At 43.0% G+C, this 24088-nt stretch overlaps 1 protein-coding gene across 10 annotated transcripts in view; it reads left to right on the top strand.

Moving 5' to 3' along the window:
• sox6 (SRY-box transcription factor 6) overlaps positions 1 to 24088 on the top strand; it is a 174884-nt gene that overhangs the window by 98524 nt on the left and 52272 nt on the right. For 8 of the 10 annotated variants that reach the window (XM_083759969.1, XM_083759973.1, XM_083759975.1 and 5 more), the window contains 3 exons: positions 4668 to 4840; positions 7252 to 7320; positions 23508 to 23631. In XM_083759969.1, coding sequence (XP_083616095.1) covers positions 4668 to 4840; positions 7252 to 7320; positions 23508 to 23631 — 366 coding nt within the window. The remainder of the gene's footprint in view (positions 1 to 4667; positions 4841 to 7251; positions 7321 to 23507; positions 23632 to 24088) is intronic. The other 2 variants (XM_083759976.1, XM_083759972.1) reach the window with 1 other exon arrangement.

Here is a 24088-nt window from a genome sequence, read left to right as displayed (position 1 = left end):
TATGTTTTATGTTCTCTTGAAATGTATTTTCTTACAGTTAGCCACTTAGTAGACTATGTCATTGGGCCTAAATAATCTTTTATATGATAAATGATTTGCATTGCAATGTGTTTTCAAATTCTATAAATATAAATGTAAATACTTATATCTGAACATTAGAACAATGAATTAATCAATATTAGTGTTTTCCAGAGAAAAGCATGGAGGTCATATGATCGCCAAATTCATAGTGTTACTGTATGAATTCTATGCTACATTGAGCTCAGTCGGGGGCATGCACCTTTTATAATGTCGATCTACACACACATGCATGTAGACACAAACATAGGGAGAGAGAGTCAGAGAGAGATAGAGAGAGAGAAAGAGAAAACACTTCAGTATGCAAGGCATTCTAGCTATGTGCAGTGTGTATCCGGACACAGCCCGGCACAATCGCAGCATTTAGACAAGTCTTAATTTACTTAAGATGGGCTCGGAGCATATGGAAGTATCCACAATAGCTGACTGATGGAGAGACAAAGAAATTCCAGTGTTCCAGTGCTAAAAAAGTCATTGAGATGTGGTCATAGTGGCTCAGCTGTCTGAACCAAAGGAACAGAAGAGAATAGGGTGCCTTGTGATTTCCCCGTTTTCACCCTCACCCTCCCTCGCTTTTTTTCTCTTTGTGCCTGAATCTTTTATCTGCTTTATTCACTCGGGACTCTTCAAAGTAACAAGCCTCCTTCTTTTCCCCGGTACTGGACTTGGAACCTAAATTAGAGACTGCTTGATTAGAGCAGAGGGGAGGGAGCCAAGTGTGAGGGAGACATGGGTATAGGACAGAACAAATCGCACCTTTTATCCACAGACCCCAAGGCTCAAATACCCTCATCCCTCCCCAAGCAACCATGGCTCTGCTTGTTTCCCTCTTATCATTTATTTAGTCACTCGTTTTGGTTGATGTTTTCTGCTCTACTTTGTGACCGTTTAAAAGAGGCGAGAAATGAATCTCAAAAGGTGAGTTCTGAATGAACTGCAACTGAACAACGCAGTTCCGCTCGCTGTCTCCCCCTCCTGTGTGTCAGTCTAGCTGAGCACCTCCACCGTTGACATGGTGGGCCCGGTTGGAACACTAAGATGGTGCCAACCCAGCTTGCCCGCTCGCTCCCCCTGGGCCAGACAGGCTCCTGTGTCAGTCTGCTATTGTCCTACTGAGCATGGCTCTTTCAACAGGAGTATGTCACAACACATTAGACCTGGGCAGACTGCTGGAGTTTATGTAGCACCCCTGCATCTCTGGGCTGCCTGTCTGCCGTTGGATGCAGGATGTGAGGAGACACTTTAACGGGCAGACCTCGGCCCCACCGCTGTTAAGAGCCATGCAATATGCAGGAAACAGCCTCTTTGTCAGCAGGCTGGTCAGAAAACAGACCACGGCGCTCCTCTTGTGTGCCGCCCAATAAAAGTTTTATCTGCATTTTAAAGCTGATCCATAATTTAGAGCAGGAAGAAAGAGATTTTTACACTAAACCAGCCAACAAAAACATATGTGCCAGATTTGCTACAGAGGGATGTACAATAGTACTCCAGTCACAGAATACCCTACTTACTGAGTGAAGTTGTGTTTAAGTGTTGTTGTTGTTGATATATTTTTAAGGGGAGGGGGGGGGGGAATCATTAAAAAGGAACAAAGTAAAGAAGGACCAACTTGCCATTTTCTTGTGCAGGGGCACACTGGGCTTCCCACAATGCAGCCCAACATCAAAACAATGGGCCCTCTGTTAGTATTCTCTTAGCGTTCGTGCAGGCCTACACTCCCCGCTCACGGCCCCCGAACTAGCCCACTACATCCGTCTGTGGACCGTGTGCACCAATCAGCTCCTGTAAGCTATATAGACACAAACACACACACACAAATGCGCGCACACACACACACACACACACACACACACACACACACACACACACACACACACACACCTTACATACGTACTGTACATACATGAGTATTTATTTTTGCCATTACAGTCATTCTTACAGTATTGACATTTACTCCTAAACGAGTAAGAGGCCATTGGACATGTAAGCAGGAAGGCTGAGAGGCCATGATTAAGTCCAGATGTTTACATCCCTGTTGAAGGAGCTCTGTGCCAGCCTGAGGGCCTGGTGGCCCTGCTCTTCACCCCACTATCTGTGTGCTCCTTAGCTCCTATATCATCCATCTCTCTCTCTCTCTCTCTCTCTCTCTCTCTCTCTCTCTCTCTCTCTCTCTCTCTCTCTCTCTCTCTCTCTCTCTCTCTCTCTCTCTCTTTCTTTCTTTCTTTCTTTCTTTCTTTCTTTCTTTCTTTCTTTCTTTCTGTGCTTCCTTATACTGTTCTTTCTTTCTTTACCATCCATTCTCACTTCCTCTCTCTCTCTCTCTCTCTCTCTCTCTCTCTCTCTCTCTCTCCCTCTCCTTCTCCCTCTCCCTCCCTCCCCGCATCTGTCCTGATATGTGGTGACCTATGGCAGATGTATCTTGCTGGTGACCTGTACGATTGACCTCCTTCATGGACACAGGCAAAGGTTAATAAAATCGGTGTTGAATGTATCAATTTTACAGATAAGCCATTCACAACAAGTGTAGTCAGGTGAATAAGAAGTCAATTCAGCCCCTTGCAAAACCGCACGCAGGCCGAATGAATAGCTGCTTTTAGCTCCTGTTTTTTTCTTTTTTCTTGTTTTTCTTTTTTCATTGGGAGGATAAATGGAGAATTGCTGCTCTCTTCCATTGGAGCAGGCAGAGTGAGGCGAGCTGAGGCTCAGACAAGCCTGCCAGTAAATTGCCCTGAATGGGTTCTGGAGGTTGACAGGCCCTATTAAGACAAACGGCCTTCCTCATCGGAGAGATAAAATAAATCAGGTGTTTAGTCAAATTAAAATAGTTGGAGTGGAGAGGGCCCCTGGGAGCTGCAGGAGAAACTCAAGACAGATGTGGCCAGAGGAGAGAGGAAGACACCCAGGAAAAGAATTCAGCTTCCTGCTGGCCTCAGGCCAAGCTTTACTGTACTGTTATCTGGCTCCATATCCCTTTCTTCATTTCTCTGTTTTGTCTCTGTCTCTCTCTCTTTCTACTCTCTCTCTCTCCTAGTCTCCCTCTATTTCTCTCTATCTCTCTCTCAGTCATCACATTTTACTATGCTCTCAGAGCATCTCTCTTTCATTTTCTCTCTCTTTCTGCATTACGCCCCCCCCCCCCCCCCCGACCATCTCTGCTCCCAGATCATCTTGTCACCCATTACCCCCCCCCCCCTCTCTCTCTGACCATCTCTGATCCCAGATCAGCTTGTCACCCAGGAGTGCAGTAGGAGGAGAGTGAGTTACTGTCTAGCCTCTCACTGGCAATTATGTTGGCTGTGTAAGTCAATGGGAGGATCACTTAGCATTGATTAGGAGGTACAGAACAGTGCAGTAGAGCTGCTCTCTCCATCTCTCTCTCTCTCAAACACACATACACACAAACACACACACGCACACACGCGCACGCACACACACACACACACACACACACACACACACACACACACACACACACACACACACACACACACACACACACACACACACACACACGACTGGAGCGAGATAAATTAGCCTATCTAAGTCTACATACTGTGAGGGAAATTGTCCGTTTAGATTTTAATCCAAATATTTCTATTATTGAATTGCATAACAAATGTCGATTTGATGTGTGGAAGCTGCTCTTTTCACTGAATGACAAAAACTTTGTTGAGAATGCTCTGGCTCTTTTATTTGTTTCAGCATGTTTTGGCAGTAAATAAATACATGTGCATGTCCATGATGCCTATGTTTACATTAAATCTTTCTGTATTTAAGCATATCAGTATACAACCAGCAGTTTATACAACTGAAGATATGCTGGCCGCAAATCTCTGTACAATTAAAAGCTCCATGGTGCTCTCTAAAACGTTTCATGACGAGTAGCAGAATTTCCTCACAATTATCACAAATGTCCAGTTAAGCCTTTAAACAACCATGACAAATAGATTTTTATGGCAGACGATTTGTCAATTTTTGCTCATAATCACAAATGCATGGAAAGCCTCTGTTTTTCCAATGAATTCCTTGGGGGGGGGGGGGGGGTCTGGTTGCCAGGATTGCAGAGCTGTTATATAAATCTATAACTTTTAGCAAGCCACTAACACTGTGACTCTTTGCACTTTATTTGTGTTCACCCCGATTGACTGACAGCTACCATCTCAGCCTGGCAGCTCCCTGCAGCTCTTTGTGTATCCGCCAGGAACAATTCCTGCCCCTTCTCACCCTCACACTGAAAGCTGTGAGCACCAGCAACAGTAATAGACAACTCCAGGCTGCGACCTTAACACTTCTAATGAAGTCACTGCAGTTGGCTTCTGCCAGCTTTGAGGAAGTCTCTTTTGTGACATTACTCTTTCTGTAGCGTAACATTGCACAAAATCAATCAGTGTTATAATACGCTATTCTTATTTCTATCAAAAGAAACTATCAAACCCTTCCTCCTCTATGCTGTACAAATACCTGTAGCTGCTTTCTATTTGCTGTATATATTCCTCCCCTACAACCACTGACAACAACTCTCTCTCTCTCTCTCTCTCTCTCTCTCTCTCTCTCTCTCTCTCTCTCTCGCTGTGTGTCTCTCTCACTAGGTACTCCAGAGAGCCTGGCAGAAAAGGAGCACCAGCTCTCCACAATGATCACCCAGCTGATCAGCCTGCGCGAGCAGCTCCTGGCAGCTCACGATGAACAGAAGAAGCTAGCCGCCTCACAGATGGAGAAACAGAGGCAGCAAATGGAGCTAGCCCGCCAGCAACAGGAGCAGGTAGTCCTCACTACTCACTTTCCCACTCCCCCCCCCCCCCTCTCTCTCTCTCTTTCTCCCTCCCTCCCTCCTCTCTCTCTTTCTTTCTCTCTCTCTCTCTCTCTCTGCTCAAACACTTCTCAATGTCTGTCTTCCTTCCTTCGTCCTTTCTTTTCTTCCCTCACACCTCTTTAATTTTGTTTACTTTATTACCCTCCTCTTTTTAACTCACTACTTTGGAAACATTTGTCACAAATCGTCTCTTAACCCTCTATTGGTTTGTCGTAACGTGCATGGGTGAAATGTGCCAGTAAAGTGTTATTTCTTAGTAGGAATTTAGAATAATATTAGATTTAAGAGATGTTTTATTCCATATTAATTTGAATATTTTATCCCAGTTTTGTCATGCTCTCTCGCCCACATTTATGCTGTGTACTGAGAAAAAAGGTTATTATGACTTGTACTAACAAATGTGAGTGGATGTGTGAATTAAACGTTAAATTAAACACGGAAGTCCTCTATATCTTATAAATCGAGTCCTATTAGAACAAGCCTGGCATTAGATTTGCAGCACAAATCAGGCCAATGAGCCATATTGTACAAATCAGCAAATTAGCAGAGGCCATGAAGTGTGTTAATGTCTGGAAAGGAATAAGGACGCAAACTATCCACACAGGCGACACTTTTATTATCAGCAGCCATCCTAATGGCTATGAGTCAATTATCAGCGGGGAGTTCACTCAGAGTTTTCACAGCACACTCTCAGACCTTCCTGTGTTAAATGAAGAGATAGAGCATATATCTTGGATTGATGCATTTGGTCATAGTACACTATTAATACATTAACAGTGTTGAATTATTTTCCAATAAATGGTATCCATTTATATTTTTATGTTCCAACTACAGATGATTGTGAAGGTGCTCTCCACTGTATTGGCTCTGTAGATATTTAAGAAAGGAGCATTGATAATTTAACCAATGTTTGAACGGTGGGGTATTCCAAATCTACTCAGAAATGGAGTATAAAATTGGTAGAGACAGAGAGAGAGAGAGAGACGGGATGGGGAGATGAAGAGAAAGAGTGTGTGATAGAGAGAGAGAGGGTAGAGCCTGCATAGAGCTAGAATGTCATCAAGCCATCACGATACAACACAGTAATTAACTGTTGACACTCGTGAGGAAGACAGCACAAATTAATCCTGACACATTTGCAGACGACCGATATCTTACAGTGAACACTTTGTAATTATATTTGAAAATGAAAATTAAATGACACTTAAATCTAGGTTGTCATGCTCAATGAAGCGAGCATGTAGTTAGATGAACTGCTAGGACGGGGGCTAGATTGTTGGACGGCTGCTTGTCACCGGGTGGGGTGGGGTGGGGTTTGTGTGTGTGTGTGTTGGGGGGGGGGGGTCAAACAGACTCCCTGCACCAGACAGCCTCACATTTAGAAAAATATATGTTTGTCATTTCATTGAAGAAGCACTGTTTCCCAGTGGGTCGGGAGTCGGGACCCATCTTTGGGTCGCGGACCAATTTGTATCAGTTTGTTTTACCTTTTGTGAACCCCCCACCCCCCAAAATAAATAAAGAAATACATATTTACAACTTTTCATCAATTAAAAACAATTCTAACATTTTTCAAAAGTATTTCATAAATAAAAAAATCACACCCGTGTGAAGTGGTGCTTTTATCATCGTACATCATCATGACGTAACATGTCAATTTGTTCGTCCACATATGACGTACATTCTCCATTCATTGTCAATGGGTTTTGTGTAGGACAGAAATACAGATTTGCTAGGAATTTAATGTTTGTGTAAGATGAAAATCTACACTAATAGCTGAATATAGGAGAGGGGCTGGCGCCCCTAAAAAAAGTCGAAAAAAAGAAAGAAAAATCTAATAATTTCCATAAATACATAATAGAAAAGTTTAAGAAGTAGTGAAAATAGCAGATCTACAATCTCTCGTTGTGTGCTCTAAATAGTTCGATATAGGGAAATACAAAAAATAAATATACAAATTCTATTCTTTGTTAATGACCCGCTTTTGTGTACAGTACATTTCCAGCAGCTATCCCAGTGACTAAGGCGCTTGACTGATGCATGTTAATTCATGTTTGGTACTGTAGTGTACACGTAGGTACATAATTGACCACATTCACACAGTGGCCATTTTGCTTTTACATCATTCTCAAATTCTGCCGAGTATGATGTTTTGTGAATATGCTCAATTACTTTAAAGAAAATCCTAATCCTATTATAATTCACCACTGTCATCATTAGCTGTGTTGTGGACTGTGCCATCTACTTGAGTTAGAACGATAAAAATAAAAATTGCACTGTGTGGGAATGCTTACACCGTTCTGTGCAGTGTGAATACTGTAGGTTAAAACTTGTTGTGTTTGTCTCTGATTCTCCGGCAGATCGCAAGACAACAGCAACAGCTTCTGCAACAGCAGCACAAAATCAACCTTCTCCAGCAACAGATTCAGGTCGGTGAATTGTTTTTACTGTTGTCCTTCTGAAATTCAACAACTCACACTCTGTCACCGCTCACCAGGGTCGCCAGAACGCAGTGAAAACAAGTGATAATGACAGTTGACTCACAGGGCCCCAGGCTACATGGGGGCCCACAGTATTTATGTCATCATCAGTGCTGTCAGTATCTTATTGATGGGGCCCAGAATTCACACTCATGGTGGCATTGTGCACATGCTTCTTCTTCTTCTTCTTCTTCTTCTTTTATTTTTAATTTAATTTAATTATTTTACCTTTTTTGTCACTCTCTCTTCCACTCATCATTTACATCAAATGTTAATTAGCTGCTGGTAATTGGGAGGGCTTTAAAATATGGAGGAGAATAATTAGCACATCTTAATGAACAAAGATGAAAAAAGGGGAAAGTAACAACAGCTAATGAGTCCTGTTGATGGAGGGTAGCCTGGAGGTGGGGGACATGAATGAGTCCTGTTGATGGAGGGTAGCCTGGAGGTGGGGGACATGAAAGAGGCTGGTAAATGCCTCTGAAACCAGCCTGTCCCGCTGCATGACACACACGTGGCACGCTCTCCTACGGAACTGGGGCCGGCCAAAACTCAGTTCCATTATTGAAGGTTCATTCGGTTACTTTTGTATACTGTGTTAAAGTTACACTAGACTTTACTCAGTATACACAGTATGTGTGTGTATAGTAATTTGTTTTCTAGTCAGACAATTATTTTCCTTATTATGTTTTTGTGGCCAGTCCAGTTTTTTTTATTGATTCTCACTTCAGCTTCTGAAGCTTGGTTCTGTGATGTGGATTAAACATGAGGGATATTCTCTTTAAAAAAGGTGCTTTTGTATGTAGAATAGAAAATTATAAAGTTTAAGAAGGAATTGAAGGGATCAAATAAGACACACAAATACCCAGCATTACATAAAACATGCTCTTAGTATTCTGTTCTGTATATTGTATGTGTTTGTTTGTGAGGATGTGTGCGTGCAAGTGTATGAATGTATTTGCATATGCTTGCACGTGTGTGTGTGTGCGCGCACACTTGCGTGTATGTTTGTGTTGTGTGGTACAGTACAAAGTGGTGAGGTGAAGGACCACCCAGGCAGTATGTTGGACATTGCAAGGTTGCAGTGCGGGTGCCAGGGCTGGTCATCACTTGTGGTCAAGGCAGTGGGCCTCACTGTCTTAGGGGAGCCAAGGTTATCCCACAGTGTGTTCCTGATGTCAAGCACATCCTTCTTTTCTTTCTCTCCCACGCGTTACTTGTCCTACTTACATCCAACTCCCCCATCTCCTCCTTTCAATTCACCACAATACAACTCCTAGAATCAACTCAACTCTGTGGGTGGTGGGGAGGAGTAAGGAGTTCAAAATGTTGTACAGGTTCAAAAAGTTGAAATAATGTGTAGTGTACATTATAGCCCACCGGAAGCTTGTGCTGTACTGTGATGTGCAGAGCTGAGGCAAACCCCTTGGATTTAGCCAGCATTAAGCATAACACTATAGGATTATATATTATAGGACTATAGAAATGCTCCTTTCAAGGGTTCTCGCTAAAAGAAGGACCTCGCTGTCAACATGCTGTAGAGAGGACGATGAGCTGGACCTTTCTCTTTAACAGTGGCCAGTCTGTCACAGAAATTACTCCACATCACACTTCACTAAAGAGCATGACACTCTCTAGAATATATTCTGAGATGAAGTACCTTATGTACTAGTGAGGGCCTAGTATCATCCATATCTTGTGGAGGGCTCTTTACTTGTGCTCATTGAGTGCGCACAACTCTTAATGCAGCTCTCTTTTACCCTCATTTCAAAGTTGAAACCAAATGATACCTGGAAATGCCCCTTGATGTGTAGTTTTGAGAGGGAGGGGACTCAGTGTGTAGAGTTCATATGGGAATGTACTTCTAAATTATGCACAGATCCATGTCAAACACTTGAACAGAGATAGATAAGTAACAATCTGCTGAAATCTCCCTTGACCAGACCACTACCCGTTACTCTGACATCACTCAGCACTGCAGAGTAGACAGGATTCTATTAGGAGGACAAATACCACGGATTACTCCGATGACTGTTACACTGTAAAATCCTGAATGTTCATTTAAACTCTGAGTTACAAATTGATAAATTAACACTGAGGATTTTACAGTGAACCCTTCATTTTGATCATGCTCTACATTGTTTATTCCAAGTCCTTCAAGGCTTATTTGAGGGGGAAAAAATCTCTCTTCCTGACCTAGTTCCTTCAAACAGCCAATGAGGTGTTAGCATATCGCTCAAAGTTTGAAGAGGCAAAGTGATGGGAAGAGAAGCAGGGGCAAGTCAATAAAGTATCTTTTTTTTGGCACTCACTGTTTTTATTACTGTCGTCTGTAAAGAAGAAGAAGAAGAAGAAAAAAAACAGGCCCCTTTAATATATAACAGCTTTGACTTAATTAGTACTGTAAACAAGCTTCCAGCTTTGTATGTCACAGACTTTTAGCAAAGTGGTAAAGCAGCGTTGGGGGATTGAGTTACCCTGCTGTTAGTGTGCAGAACAGCTGGCTTTACTGGGGTTCCTACTGGCCTTCAAAGACCTTCTGGTTTGGCTCCAGGGTACGAGCCACCCCTTATAGACATCCCATATTGATGATGTAACTGATCACATCAGTGGCCACTGTTAACAGGACTGTCAGAGTCCAAACAATAAAACCACAGGGACTGTAACTGGAGAGTCTTGCTGGCACGCTATATGTGTACTTTCTTTTCGTTCTTGTTTAGTTTTTTTGCATAATGGTTGGGTGGGAATAGCAAGGAAGTGTGTAGTTAGAGAGGTTTGTAACAATGCAACAAACTGCTTTTTAAATCTCCGTTTTCAGTCACCCTTCTCTCTTTTCATCCTTTCTCATCAGAGAGAGAGAGAGAGAGAGAGAGAGAGATTGAGTATTTGTCCTTCTGGATTACAATGTCACTTGTTTTAAGATAACAGATGTTTTGATTACAGCATTCAGGGCTTATCAAAAGTTAAAGCTCAAGGCTATATGAGGCATTTCCTCTGCTTGTAAAGTAAAGTTTTTACTTTTTTGGGATATCATACCGAGATTAACTCCCATTTCAGCGGAGGGATTCTTAACCCTATACGGGAGTTACAGTATATGATAGACAGCAAAAATAAAACAAACATATTAACATAGAATGGTTTTTGATAGGTAAGAAGTAATTCATCTTTCAGCATAGGGCAAAACATTTAAAAAATAACACTGGATCTATGGTATTTTGTTGGTTTTATTCATCCTTTGCATCAATGAGCATTTGAATGGTCCCCTCAGGACTCTCCAAGACATAGACTATCACAGCCACTTTACCCTATTATCCTTTCAGCATTACAACATCAATGATCACCTGTAGTCTTCCTGTAGGCCAGCTGGCTGATCCTTTCAGATATATATTTTCTAATTAACATGGGAATTAAAAGCAGGGTTTCATATGTTAGCAATCGATAAAACAAGTTTGTAAAATATGGGTACTGTAAGTCCTACAGCATAATAGACTAAAACAAACGTATGTTGCTGCTAAACCAACTCGGTCAAGACCTGGCTATCTTTTGCTGTGCTCTGATGGAGTGCAGAGCTCCATAAAACTAGATTAACGTTGTATTGTCTATAGCCCCTCCTGCCCTCAGAAGCCTCTCATAGAGATCAAGGCTGGGTGGAAATTCTTGCGTTTGCACGAGGCTTTTCAGCCAAAGTGCATCCCGCGCATGAGGATGGTACCAGTTGATACATTCCTGAAGGATGGCTCTGGCACGACACGAGCCATGGTTTAGAACGCACGCACGCATGCACGCATGCACGCACGCACGAATGCACGCACGCACGAATGCTCGCACACACACACACACACACACACACACACACACACACACACACACACACACACACACACACACACACACACACACACACACACACACACACACACACACACACACACAGGTATGCAGATCATTTTGTGCTCACACACTCAGTTAGCGTACACACACGTGAATGCACGCGTGGGTGCGCACACACACACACACACACACACACACACACACACACACACATACACATACACATACACACATACACACACACACACACACACATCAAGAGAATAAATATCGGCTGAAAGGTCACGCTGAACTTTATCTTCACACAGCGGTCGGAGAAAGGAGCTCCCCAGATGAAACAAGGAGGCTTTTAATCAGAATACTTTTGTTGGGTAAATGTAAATGTCTGTAACAGGTGGATGCTGATACAATATCAATGTATTATTTACTGTTTAACCAAGGCAGACATTTGTAATGACTGTTGCTCTAACCTTAAAAAATTAACATCTCCAGATACAACAATGAAGAGAAAGACAATGCCAGGACATCTGCTATTAGGTTGATCTGGTTGGCACACAACACGTATAGCTTCCTATGGACTGTGAATAATAAATAGCCTAACATGATTCAATATTTAAAACCATCATATCCAGGTTGAATGTGATTTAAGCCAGTTTCCTTTGTGTGTGCGTGCACAATTGTGTTTTCATGCACATACTGTAGGTGTGGGTCACTTAAAAGAGAACCGGAGAAAAAGTTAAAAGGGAAAGGCCACTATTTTATTGCCAGCGCAAACTTCAAAGTAAAGGTGTTTGTCTCATGTGACTTTAACGGTGTGAAGTTAACAGTGAGGGACGTGTATGGGTTAAATAATATGAAGTGACCACAGTGCACAGATTAAAGATCATTTTTAAATATCCCTCTGCTCTACTAAGCCTAGATGTACGATCTTTGCCCCCCGACCCCTCCCCCACAGCAAAATGTAACCTTGGATTGGACAGACAAACAACAGTATACAGAATGACAGATGTGTGAACTAGCCACAAGCTCCATTTTTATTAGAGTATAAGAGTTAAATTGAAACTCTGAATTTCGCTCTGTAGCCCGCATGGGGCCACCGTAAAGAAAGCTCTCCTTTTGATCTACACATCTCAAAATGTCTTTTCCTCTTTTGTACACACAATGGCATGCTCTGTTGAAATGATCTCCCTCGTCTTTTCCTATTTGGTGCCAGTTATAATATTGCTCTAGTTGTATGAAAAGATAGAGTAGACTATTACTGTAGTGTCCTAATATTTGACACAACTTTGCTTCTGTTATCTATTTATTTCATCCAGCCGCACAATATTTCTTGTCTTAATGGACAGGGATTGTATTTTTTGAGTTATTATTATTAAGTGAGGGGGGGGGGGGGGGGGGGGGGGGAGGAAAGGTATGAGCCCATAGTAACAGCTTGTTGTTAATGATTCATGGACTCACGGTTCAAGTGGCCATTCTTGTTTAGAGTGTAAATGCCACTGTTCCTTATGTCCTGTAGTTTATTGCCATTGTAATATGTCAGACACAATAATCTAATGTTCACTTGCTACACACAGATGCAGTAATTATTTGTGTGTATCCAAATATTGTGTTGCAAGTAGGCTATATGGGTTTGTCTTTGGCATCCAAATGAGCAGCAATTTAAGCCAGTGATTTTGTTTGGTTGCCAATTTAGCGAGGCATGGCACACAAAGTAACCACATAATGGTAAATAATTTAACATTAAACTTTAAATAAACAAAGCTCTCTGGTAATTGCAGTAAGATAATGATGCTAATTTGTGTATTCTCGGTTGCTTTTGTTGTCTCCGTGGCACAAAATTATTTCCTCAGCGTGAGACTTATTAATGCACTGGCAGAAAGCACAAAAAATAGACATTGTTAGAGAAAATGTGTAAGTTCCCCAATTAACACCGCTAGAACATAACCGCATGATAATAAGTGGATAATAGAGTAAGGAATGATTGTGTGTGCGCGAGTGTGTGTGTGCGCGAGTGTGTGTGTCTGTGTGCGTGCGTGCACCCGTGGTGCGTGCCCCTACACATGCCTCGGTGTGAGTGTTCTGGTTTTCCCTTGTGTTGAAGAGCACTGCGTTGGTCTGCTAGCAGGATTATGGGACGGCATTAACAACTCAGTCAGATGGGCTTGGCTCCCGCCCAGGCGAACGCAGTCCAACTGGTTCATCCTCCATTTAAGGAGACTGTTAGCTGATGAAGATGTGCACATGCGAGACTGAAGATAAAAGAAAGCGGTGACCCGTCTCATTAGCCCCTGTGATTTAATATATTGACACTTGGATACAAATAATTCCATTTAGTGGCCTCTGATGGTGGGGAGGGAGGGATCAATTTAATTAGTTATGAAATGTGACTTCTTGTCAGGAACCAGAGGAAATGCTGACGTTAAATAAAGTCGTGTTCAATTTAAACAATAAAGCTATCGGGCCACTGTTAAAACTTAATGATCCACAAAAATGGCTTAATAGATACAACCTCAGCAATGGTGCTGATAGTTTGGAAATTAAGCTAAGTGGATGAACGGCTGGTACGGTAATGTCGCTGGCCTGTTAAAACAAATTCGTGCTTTAGCAATATAAACAGTGGGAATTGTCTGGGTGGTTTGGGTCTGTGGGTTTTGTCAGATTATGTCTTCAGTGCATGGTTAGAGGAGACCTGTAACTTAGTCTTTCCCCAGGGTGAAATGCACCGTCCGTTTACCTAACGCACGCTGTGTAGATTTAGGTTAGTACTGTATACACAGACAGGCTTGTTGAATTACTTTTCACTCAATACTGCAAACATCTCTAAATGCTTTTTTGTGAGAACAATAAAAACAATGTATGTCCTAATCTAATACTAGCAAAGAACAACAACTTAATCTAAGATTCAATATTAAAATGTTTACTGTATGTACAAGGTATAATACAAGTACGGTAGGCCTACTAAATAGTAAAAAGTAATAGCTTAGAACATTGAAGTAAACCTAATGATTATAGTGTGTAAAAATATATAGACATTGCCTTGGTGTATTTAATAGACTAGTATACAATAATACAATAAAACAATGTCTGTTCCAGTGAGGAAAGAATGGAGAGAATATATATATATCTGTTGCTGTTGTTAATTTAGATCTATTGTTGTTGTTAAATTAGCAGCATGGCTCAATTGCCTTTCTATTTATACACCCCGGCAGTTTAAATAGTCCCAATGAGCAGGCTCCTTCTGAGAGAGGCTGCTACTACAGTGCATGAACAACTGATGTCACACCTGAGGAGGACTTTAAATGAGTTACCTGAGGGGGTTTTAAACAAGCCCTGGGACTAAGTAATGTATTCCACAAACCTGCAGCCTCCGAGCAGTTCTCACCACTGATAACAGTAATCAAACACATCCTTGTAGTGCATGTTCATCAGACATCAGAGAAATTGCACTCGCTTTCTGATAATCTGATCAGCCTGATAACTTAACATGAGTACTTTACACAAATGTCACTGATACCAACATGAGCCAAATGGAATCTATGATGAATAAAGTATGTCCCTCTTCCTTCTGAATATCATTACAAAGCACCTGTTCAGAGCTCTATCAGTCTCCAGAAGCCTTCCTGGGATGAAGGCAGAGGGCTTACACTTAACATCCATTGTACACCGACCCTCGAAAAGGAAAATATCAGTTGACGGAGAACACATCCTCTAGTGTGATGTTGACTTAGTTTCCTCTCCCTCCCTGCGCGGCCTGTGTTTTCCCTGCTAATGTTGAGCAAACTGTTTTGTCTTTGCGTTGGCTTTGCGCAGCCATCGTCCTCCGCAGTGGGCACGCTCACAGGGGCGAAGGAGCTGCATTAATGGGATCTACTGTGTGCGGGCAGCCGGCAGGGAGAAAGGGGGCCCGTGTTTTCTTAGGGCTGGGGTGGCAAAGCAAAGCATTCAGCCCATGGCCGACGCAAAAAAGACCCTTTTTGTTTTCGGGCGGAGGAGAGTCCAAGCATTCCCCAAACGGAACACAATGAATGGGCCATTCTGTGCTGCGTGGTTTTTCATAGATACTAAATTGTAGATTTTATTTTTGTTTGTTTCTTTTTCTTTTTCATAATGATTCCTGCCTGCCGTCGGGCATGCACATGACATTCGAGTGTATTTTAAAGTCTCAACACACTCGTGTCTGTAATAAAGTGGCCCCTCATAACAATCCTGCTTTCTGCTGAGAATGGGCTCTGTTGTTCTCTCTGGCCCCAGCCAGCAGCTGGGAGCCACCAGTGAAGACAGAGCGGCAGTCTATCAGCTCAGGACAGGAAAGAGGGGAAGTCCAGCCGGACAATACCATTATTAGATTAGGGGTGGTCTTCTGTCTCACTATCAGACACACTGCATTCTCTCATTAACTTCCTCTAGACTCCCCACACCGCCTTAAAAATAGAGGCACTCTTGTGACTAAATGCTGCAGAATGCATACCTACATAAATTACAGTGTAGGCTCACAAGTGAATTATGTAAATATTCATTTGGCAGTACTTATATTAGGTGTTTTATGAATAAAATTTGATCAAATACAAAACAGTCTAAAAGAGAAGAAGGAGAAAGACACTGCATTTGTTTCTTTCATAGCCTAAGAAGAAGGACTGTGCTGTTAGTGTTGAGTGTTTGATATTCCATAGCGGTTACACCCGTAGAATTCCCAATGCTTCACATGCTTAAACCCCTCCATTTACCCCTTCCCCCTACCCTGTTCACGTTGGATGGCTGCAGCAGGCGATCTGACTACCCTGTGTCAAAAGTTCTTTAGATCCACACTCACCCCCCTGGAATGAGGGTCCGAGGCATTTCACTTATTCCCATTTCCATAGAGCAAGGATGTATATGTGGGCTAACGATGGTGGCCCCAGACTCACTGGTGGGTTTGTTTATGTCTGTTCTCTTCTGTCCCGTCATTACACATGCTGTTTGAGGGAGTCCCCGTGGATTTGGCCAGTTTACTGCAAACCTTTTTTAATTTTATGGTGAGCCCATGCCAGATTATTCCTTCTTTTTTTCATGCCCTCCATCCCCCATCCTAAACAAAATAGAAAATACAGTAGAGGCCACATTCTTTAAACACAATGTTCTGTGTGTGTGTGTGTGTGTGTGTGTGTGTGTGTGTGTGTGTGTGTGTGTGTGTGTGTGTGCGTGTGCGCACGACGCGCGTGCGAAATGTGTGCATGTGCGCGCGTGTGTGTGCACGTGTGTGTGTGTGCATGGGCATTCACTGGATGACGGAGGTGGGGGGGACTGCCCTGCTTTTAGACTGCAGCTGACTTAATATAGATATATTGAAATGGCCGTTTTCCAAGGGAGCTTGTTTTGCTGTGTAAGTAATTAGTGGAACAAGAAGTCATCTATTGGTTATTCCCTCTATATGGCCTGACCTCACCCAAGTGTCTTGTTTTCCTTCACCTTATGTCAAACGCCACAGGCAGGACTGAAACGCAGGCATGCAACAGAGTGTATTGTTCATGTATGAGAACACCTACAGTGAACACGTTACAGAAGACGAATAATGCAGCCCTTTGCCTCCAGATGTTAATCTATTACTTGAGAAGGGGTTGGCCCTCTTTAGTCGAGGGAAGGAAGTCAAGGAAAAGGTTGTGTAGGTATGGTCAGGACAAGGACCCTTTGTTGCCGTCCTGAACCTCTAGCGAATTGTGCCCCTATTTTATTGCGCTCACTTCCAGAGCAGAGAAGCAGGAGACAATGTGCTTTATTCAAGTGAGGCTATGAAGACCTGACTTTCATTCCACACAGAAGGCTGGAAGATCAAAGTCCATCACAAACCTTTCGATCTATTTTTCTGATTGACAGTCGGACACAGACCAAACTCATGGTAGAATTTGTGATCACAGTGTTACTGTACATTGATGTGTATGTGCACGTGCTGGGGTTTGGCAGAGACCGTGAGCTGCAGAAGGTGCATTGTGTATTTGCACACAAAAACAAATTATAGTGTAATGAGTAAAGTTGTTGTGTCTGCTTTGTAGTATTACTGTGTAACTCTGTGAATTATAGGCTAATGAGTGAAGTTATTGTGTCTTCTTTGTAATGCATCTGTGTAACTCTCTTGCTTTTATAGTTAACTGTAGCATTGCAGGGTTCATGTGACATGTGACTACATGATCAATTCAATGGGAAGTACAGTAGGAGGAAAGGCTTATTCATACTTTGACAAGTGCCACTCAAAAGGACGTTTTTGTCCAGCTGTGTGCGTTGAGACACTTAGCCATAGCGTAACCACTTCAGCCCTATTACATTTATTTTTCTTTCCCCCCCCAAAAAAATAACAGATCCAATCTGGCAATCTCACAATGCGTCACAAATTCTGAGATTGTCAATCTGCTATTTTAATTGAGAATGAAAATGGTCGGAAAGATTTTTAATTTTAACGTACATTTTTTATTAGGTTTTTAAAATGTGTGAACATTCTTGCCTATAATAATGACATGCCCAAAAGTGGCGTGCATGTTCCTCAGTAACGTCTACAATAGTTTCACTTTTTAACGCAGTGTATTCAGGAAGTTATTACACACACACACACACACACACACACACACACACACACACACACACACACACACACACACACACACACACACACACACACACACACACTCCCTGCTGGTGTCAGTTCTACTGCAGCGTGTGCTGCTGTTGGGATGGAGCCAGCGCTGCTGCCAGCTTCCTCCAGATCACTTTACCTTCAAATGGATCACCAAAGGTGCAGCGGTTGAGCAAGTACAGCCCTCCCATTTTTGTAGTAAAAGTAGCAATGTTACAGTAATACGCTCTTTGTTACCAGCAAAGGACACGTATTAAAGTGCAATGATAAAGTACAAAAGTACTGGATACATTAAGTACTTATGCAGACCATCCCATTTCAAACTTTTGTGAAAATGTGCAATTATTTTACGAATAGCAGATCTCCATCGCAACATGTTTTGAGTTTGTAGCTTGTCTTTTCTGAAAATTAGGGTTAACTATCTAAATCTTCAAAATATGGTGTGAACTTGTAGGCTTATCCAAGGTATAAATTAGTAATCTAAATAGCCTGAGATGCAGTGGAGTAGAGTAGACTAAAGTAAAAGTACCTAAAAATTGTACTTAAGAACATTACTTGAGTACTTAGTTATTTTCCACCACTGCAAACTGATTTCCACTCCTCACTATATGGAGAGAAGGAGGGAGCTATGTGTGAACCAGTAACAGCTGGAGCCCATATCCTCCATGGGTGGATGTGGTACCATCTCCTATGGATGATGTGAAAAGACGCTTGGCATGATCTGTGGCTCTGGCGTCATCACAAGTTAAATATATTTTGAATATGTTAATAGGTTAATGCAGATTTCTGCACCCAATAACAACTTCAAATGTACTGAGGAAGAGGAAGGTCTTTTGACTCACCCGTTCTTGTATTGTTACAAATGAGGTTGTTGGACTTAGTTGACCGGGGTTCCCCCGGTACTCTATACTCTGTCTGCTCCCTTTTTTCTCACTAGTACACTAAATCGCCCCAGAGGGTTCATGTGGTTAAAGCCAACTCTACTGTGATACAGTACGTTGTGAGCTTATAGATTTGCTATAAAAATAAAAGATTTATCTTGTATGGTGGTCCCTCGCACAAATCATTTTCGTTTGGCAGTCCACAGCAAGATACACATTCATTTGGGGGTCCTTGACATGGAACATGTTGAGAACCACTGCTCTAATGCCCTGCACATCTCCATTTGCACTCACACTGTTATGGAGTCACCGTGTCTGAAGTGGGGTTCTTATACTGTTGTGTAGACATATGGACAGACACGCACACACACACACACAATCTGTCCCTCCGTTGTACACAGATTGATACTGCGCACAGACCCCACTTGAAAGAACTGTGATAAAAAAATATATATCTTAAATTGATTTACAAAAGAGAGAAAACATTTTGGGAAGACAGACAGACCTTTGTAGACTGAAGCATACCAGACAGTATTTTAGAAGAGATTAAAGGCAGACCTTAATAGTTCTGTACTACACCATCAGATTATTATCATTAGTATTCCACTTGCAGTGTGTAGGTTGGTTCTATTTCTCATACATACACATTGCAAAATTAATTTATAACTCTGGGAGCATACAAATGCTCGCTACACATTAGAACAAGCACACACTGTTTACCTTTCGTCAGAAGCTTTTACATGGCGGCAGCGTCGCGGTACAAAGGCACAAATTAAATCTGAAATGTGGATGGCAGAAAATCCACCAAGGACAGCGATCCTGGAGTCCGATTTATGGAGATTTGAAAATCCTCCTTTCAACTGCTTTGCACTGTGATTAGTTTTGGAATCCCATAGTTGGAACGGTGGGGCGTTGCCATATAGGAACCGGACCAATGTTTAAAGCTTCCGTAGGCCTCAACCATTATATAGATGGAGTATACATTGTGGTACGTATATATACTGTATATATTATACGGACCTGGGATATGACGCCACCTAGCGTCGACGTCCGTATACGTACCTGGGAAAAAAATAGTTTTAAAGTAATTTTTGAAACGTGTTTGCCTATATTGACATGCTCACGCCAGGGTTAATGCGGTGAAATGAAACACTGATAATTTGTCCAGTGTATAACTGCGTCTCCTTGAGAGGGAACAGACTGCGCTGTAGCTGGCCTGCTACAGCCTTCATCAGGTCATCTGAATTGATGATACATGTTGCAACGTGGCTGAGCTTCCCCCCTGGAAACCTCTGTTGGTGCGTGTGCTGGCAGCGCCCGTCTGACTGATCACTACAGATGCTCCTCTTCAAGTATTCCGAGTCCGATCCTTACCACCGGGTCTGCAGGGACAAACAATAGCACCTGTTCCTCATAAGACACCCCATTCATGTATCTTTAATGAAGCCCGATGGCAGATGGCGTGAGATGGCATTATCCAGTACTTAGCGGTCGCTAAGACAAAGGGATGGCGGTACCAGGGAAACAATGCTGCCGTATTTATGAGGAGAGGGGACGGTGCGGCCCTTCGCAGCACCCCCCACCCCACGCTCACATCTGCTCCACTTCATTCTCAGGCTCCTCAAGATCATCTTGGCAATAGAAATATTCTGGGCACTGGGCCCACACATAGATGAACTTGAGGCTAACTCTCATAGGGGGGCCGGGGGCGGGTGTTATCACAAAGGGTGGTATGGAACACACACGTGCATACATGAGCACACACGCACAAACACGCACGCACGCACTTACGCACGCACACACACGTTCCACACCTCCACAGGGAGTGCAGTACTCGGTGTCGAGTCGGTCGGACCTACGGTTGTCCAGAACCGCCAGAAAAGGCCTCTGCCCGGGCCAGACTCCATATTTGGGCATGGCTGACAAAGAACTCCATTATGGGCATAAAAGGGGAGACACAGCTGACATCCCTTCTGACAACACTGTATAGTTCCATATTTGGGCATGCCTGACAAAGAACTCCATATATGGGCATAAAAGGGGACACAGCTGACATCACGATGACCAGACCATAAAAGGGACACATACATAATAACTGGGTGGCCATGCATTTCCAACTTGCATCGTTCCAAGTAGTCCTGTGCTCCACAGGCACCGCTCTAGTGAGAAGAAGAAGAAGAGAAGCCTCACAGTATTTCTACTCTTGAAACCACTGTTTACCTGGATGAGGCTTAATTGTTTTCTGGTTGCATTTGCATTTATATAAAGAATATTATTGAAATCAACCACATTTTCACCCACAAAGTTGATGGGTTGAGACTTGACTAGATTAAACCCGGGAGGGATCCCTATTTTGGACAAATGTTACAACATTTTAAGATTTATAATAAAAGACGAATGTGCGTCCGTTCTTACGTGTTGTTATTTTTGTTATTTGTCATTTGACAAACTATTAATTAATTGGTTAAGATTCTATTCACTTCCTAAAGAGAGAAGCAAGGAGAAAAATGGGAATTCAACATTGGTGAATTAAAAAAAAAAAAATAGCTTACCTCCATTAAAAAAAGAAAATCATCAATCAAATTAAATAAATGTTTTCAAAGAAAAAGATTACGACAGCTTCAATATTTGGATACTGGAGACTGGAAACCTTTAATATATAAAGTATACAGTACATGACATTGCAGTGCATGCAGTTGTAAAATAAGCCTTGTGAAGGCATTGGGGGCTTCAGGGAGGGTAAGTGCAGTGCTTTCAGCAACAGACTTCATCTGGTTTTATAGTCCAAATGCACAGACACAGAGTAAGGCTGTGCTCCCCAGTGTATCACTCCGCCTGTCACTGGCTCTACCTCATGTTGTGACATTAATTATCGTGTTTTTCCATATGTTCTATACATGCAAGGCCCAAATCCATCTTCCATCCACTCAGCCTGGAAACCTGGAACACAATATCCTATTCTATAAAAAAGAAGATTTGTATTTATTTAAGGTCATTTCTCGAAGTCTCCAAGGCCATTTGCCATTCTGTGGCGACAGCACTTTTTTTTTTTTTTACAGGAACACATTCAAAAGAATTACATACTTTTCCATTCTTCTATAATGTACTTTCTACTCTTGCACTTCTGTAAAAGCTCGCTAGACACAAAATGGCTCTATTTATTTAGTTTTTAGTCTAGCTCTGCACCTCTGGACAGATCAATAAAGTGGTTTTAAGTAGGTCTAGCTTGCTAGGTTTGAGAGAAACTGGGCCTGACAACGCCAGTCAAGGGCAAACAGGGGGAGCAGCGCCGTGGAGATCATAAGCAGACCTCAGCTAACATGGGGGAGAAGTCGTTGCTCTGAGCAGGTTGATTTCATGCCCCAATGCAGCGGCAGTAATTGCACCCAGACCCATTTTATTGCAAGTTGATTTTAAAGAGGAATGAATGGAGAAACATTCTGTAAAGTGTTTATTTTGGGGGGTGACCTTTATTAACCTATTTTCCAGGCAGGTTCCCCTGAGGTGGCCTGGCTCAGTGCTAGATTAACCCTCGCAGCCCCGCGCTAGCTGGGCTGCTCCCCATCATAGAGCGCCAGGAAGCAGAGGGTGACAGTAAGATTGGACCCCCCCCCCCCACACACACATACACACACACACACACACACACACACACACACACACACACACACACACACACACACACACACACACACACACACACACACACACACACACACACACACACACACACACACACTATACTTCTGACACCCATCCCCTGGCTCTGTCTCACACACAATCACATTCAGAACTCATGCATTTGCTTCTGTTAGTTGGTCTTAATATCCACAATAGATAACATTGCAGGTGCAATGGTGAAGGTTAATACTATGTAACTGCATCAGATAACCAGAGAGAGAGACAGTGAGAGAGATACAGAGAGAGAGAGAGAGAGAGAGAGAGAGGATACAGAGAGAGAGAGAGAGAGAGAGAGAGAGAGAGAGAGAGAGAGACCTCAGACATTAAAATGAAATATCACAAGTAGCAAGCACTTTTAGGCCTGCCTCCCTTTTATTCCCCAGCTGAAAACAGTTGTAGTAAATTACTGAATTGCAATGCAGAGGCTTTTATCGTCTGTATAAATGTTCATCCAAGATTATGGGACGAAATGCTATATATCTGAGCTGCAGTCTTCCCCTTGTCTGTTATGTTAATGTGTGTACAGGCGTGTGTGTGTGTGTGTGTGTGTGTGTGTGTGTGTGTGTGTGTGTGTGACTGTGACTGTGACTGTGTGTGTGTGCGCACGACTGCGTGTCTGTGTGAGTGTGCGCGCCTGCGTGCGCATTGGACCGGGCATCTGTGAAAAGCGTCAGATAACTCTCTGGTTGACATGCTGTGTCTACTGCAGCAGTGGCGTTGTTTGTGTGTTCTCATACTGCTGTCAGTCATCATCAGTCTTACTCCGTTCAGCGCGTCACCTCTCTACAGAGCGCTTAACGTTACACGCAGCCTCCTCCTCCGCTGCCTCCTCCTCCTCGCAATCCTGCGTGTCATTCCCCCTCTGACTGATAGTGGAACAATGGGCGTGTGTCGGGGCTCTTTGATGTGCCGAGGTGAAATTGTGGCTTGGATTAAGAGCAGCCGCGTCGGCTCGGCCAGGTATTGTGTGAGCGCACGAGGGCCGTCATTGCCGGAGAGCCCCCTGTCAGCACGCATTAAGACGAGCTGTGATCTGGTCGCCCCCACCCCTGCCCACCCACCCACTGCGTGGGCTCCGTGGCTCTATGTCTCCGTGGCTGTGCTCGGGCCATTCTCTGATCTCCCTCTCCTTCTCTGTTCAGCAGGTCCAGGGTCACATGCCTCCGCTCATGATCCCCATTTTTCCACACGACCAACGCAGTCTGGCAGCAGCGGCCGCCGCCCAGCAAGGCTTTCTCTTCCCACCGGGAATGTCTTACAAGCCAGGTAATGACCCCCCAGCCCCCACCCCCCTTCTCTCTCTATATACCCTTTATAAAGTGAATTTATACCACGTTGATATATTTTCAAGTGAAAAACTAACTGCGTTGATGTTTTTGTTGTCCGACATGGTCGGTCAACAAAGTATAAATCAGCCTTTAACCACATAAGTCCTATTTCAACAATAGCTAAAATAGACGATCTACCACTTCATACTGTGAGCTTTTAGATCTGCTATTTCTGCTACTTTTTGGAGAAGAAAAAAGAAGAGAAGAAAATAATTTGTGATTTAAAAAGAAAGTGTGCCCACAAAATGCAGAGACTCAGTCTTTGGGCCTGTGCAGAGACTCAGTCTTTGGGCCTGTGCAGAGACTCAGTCTTTGGGCCTGTTCAGAGACTCAGTCTTTGGGCCTGTGCAGAGACTCAGTCTTTGGGCCTGTTCAGAGACTCAGTCTTTGGGCCT

The sequence above is a fragment of the Protomyctophum parallelum genome (assembly GCF_964188405.1).
Source record: "Protomyctophum parallelum genome assembly, chromosome: 2".
NCBI classification, from domain to species: Eukaryota; Metazoa; Chordata; class Actinopteri; order Myctophiformes; family Myctophidae; genus Protomyctophum; species Protomyctophum parallelum.
The sequence above is the reverse complement of the archived record's forward strand: the minus strand, read 5'-3'. Positions and strand labels throughout refer to the sequence as shown.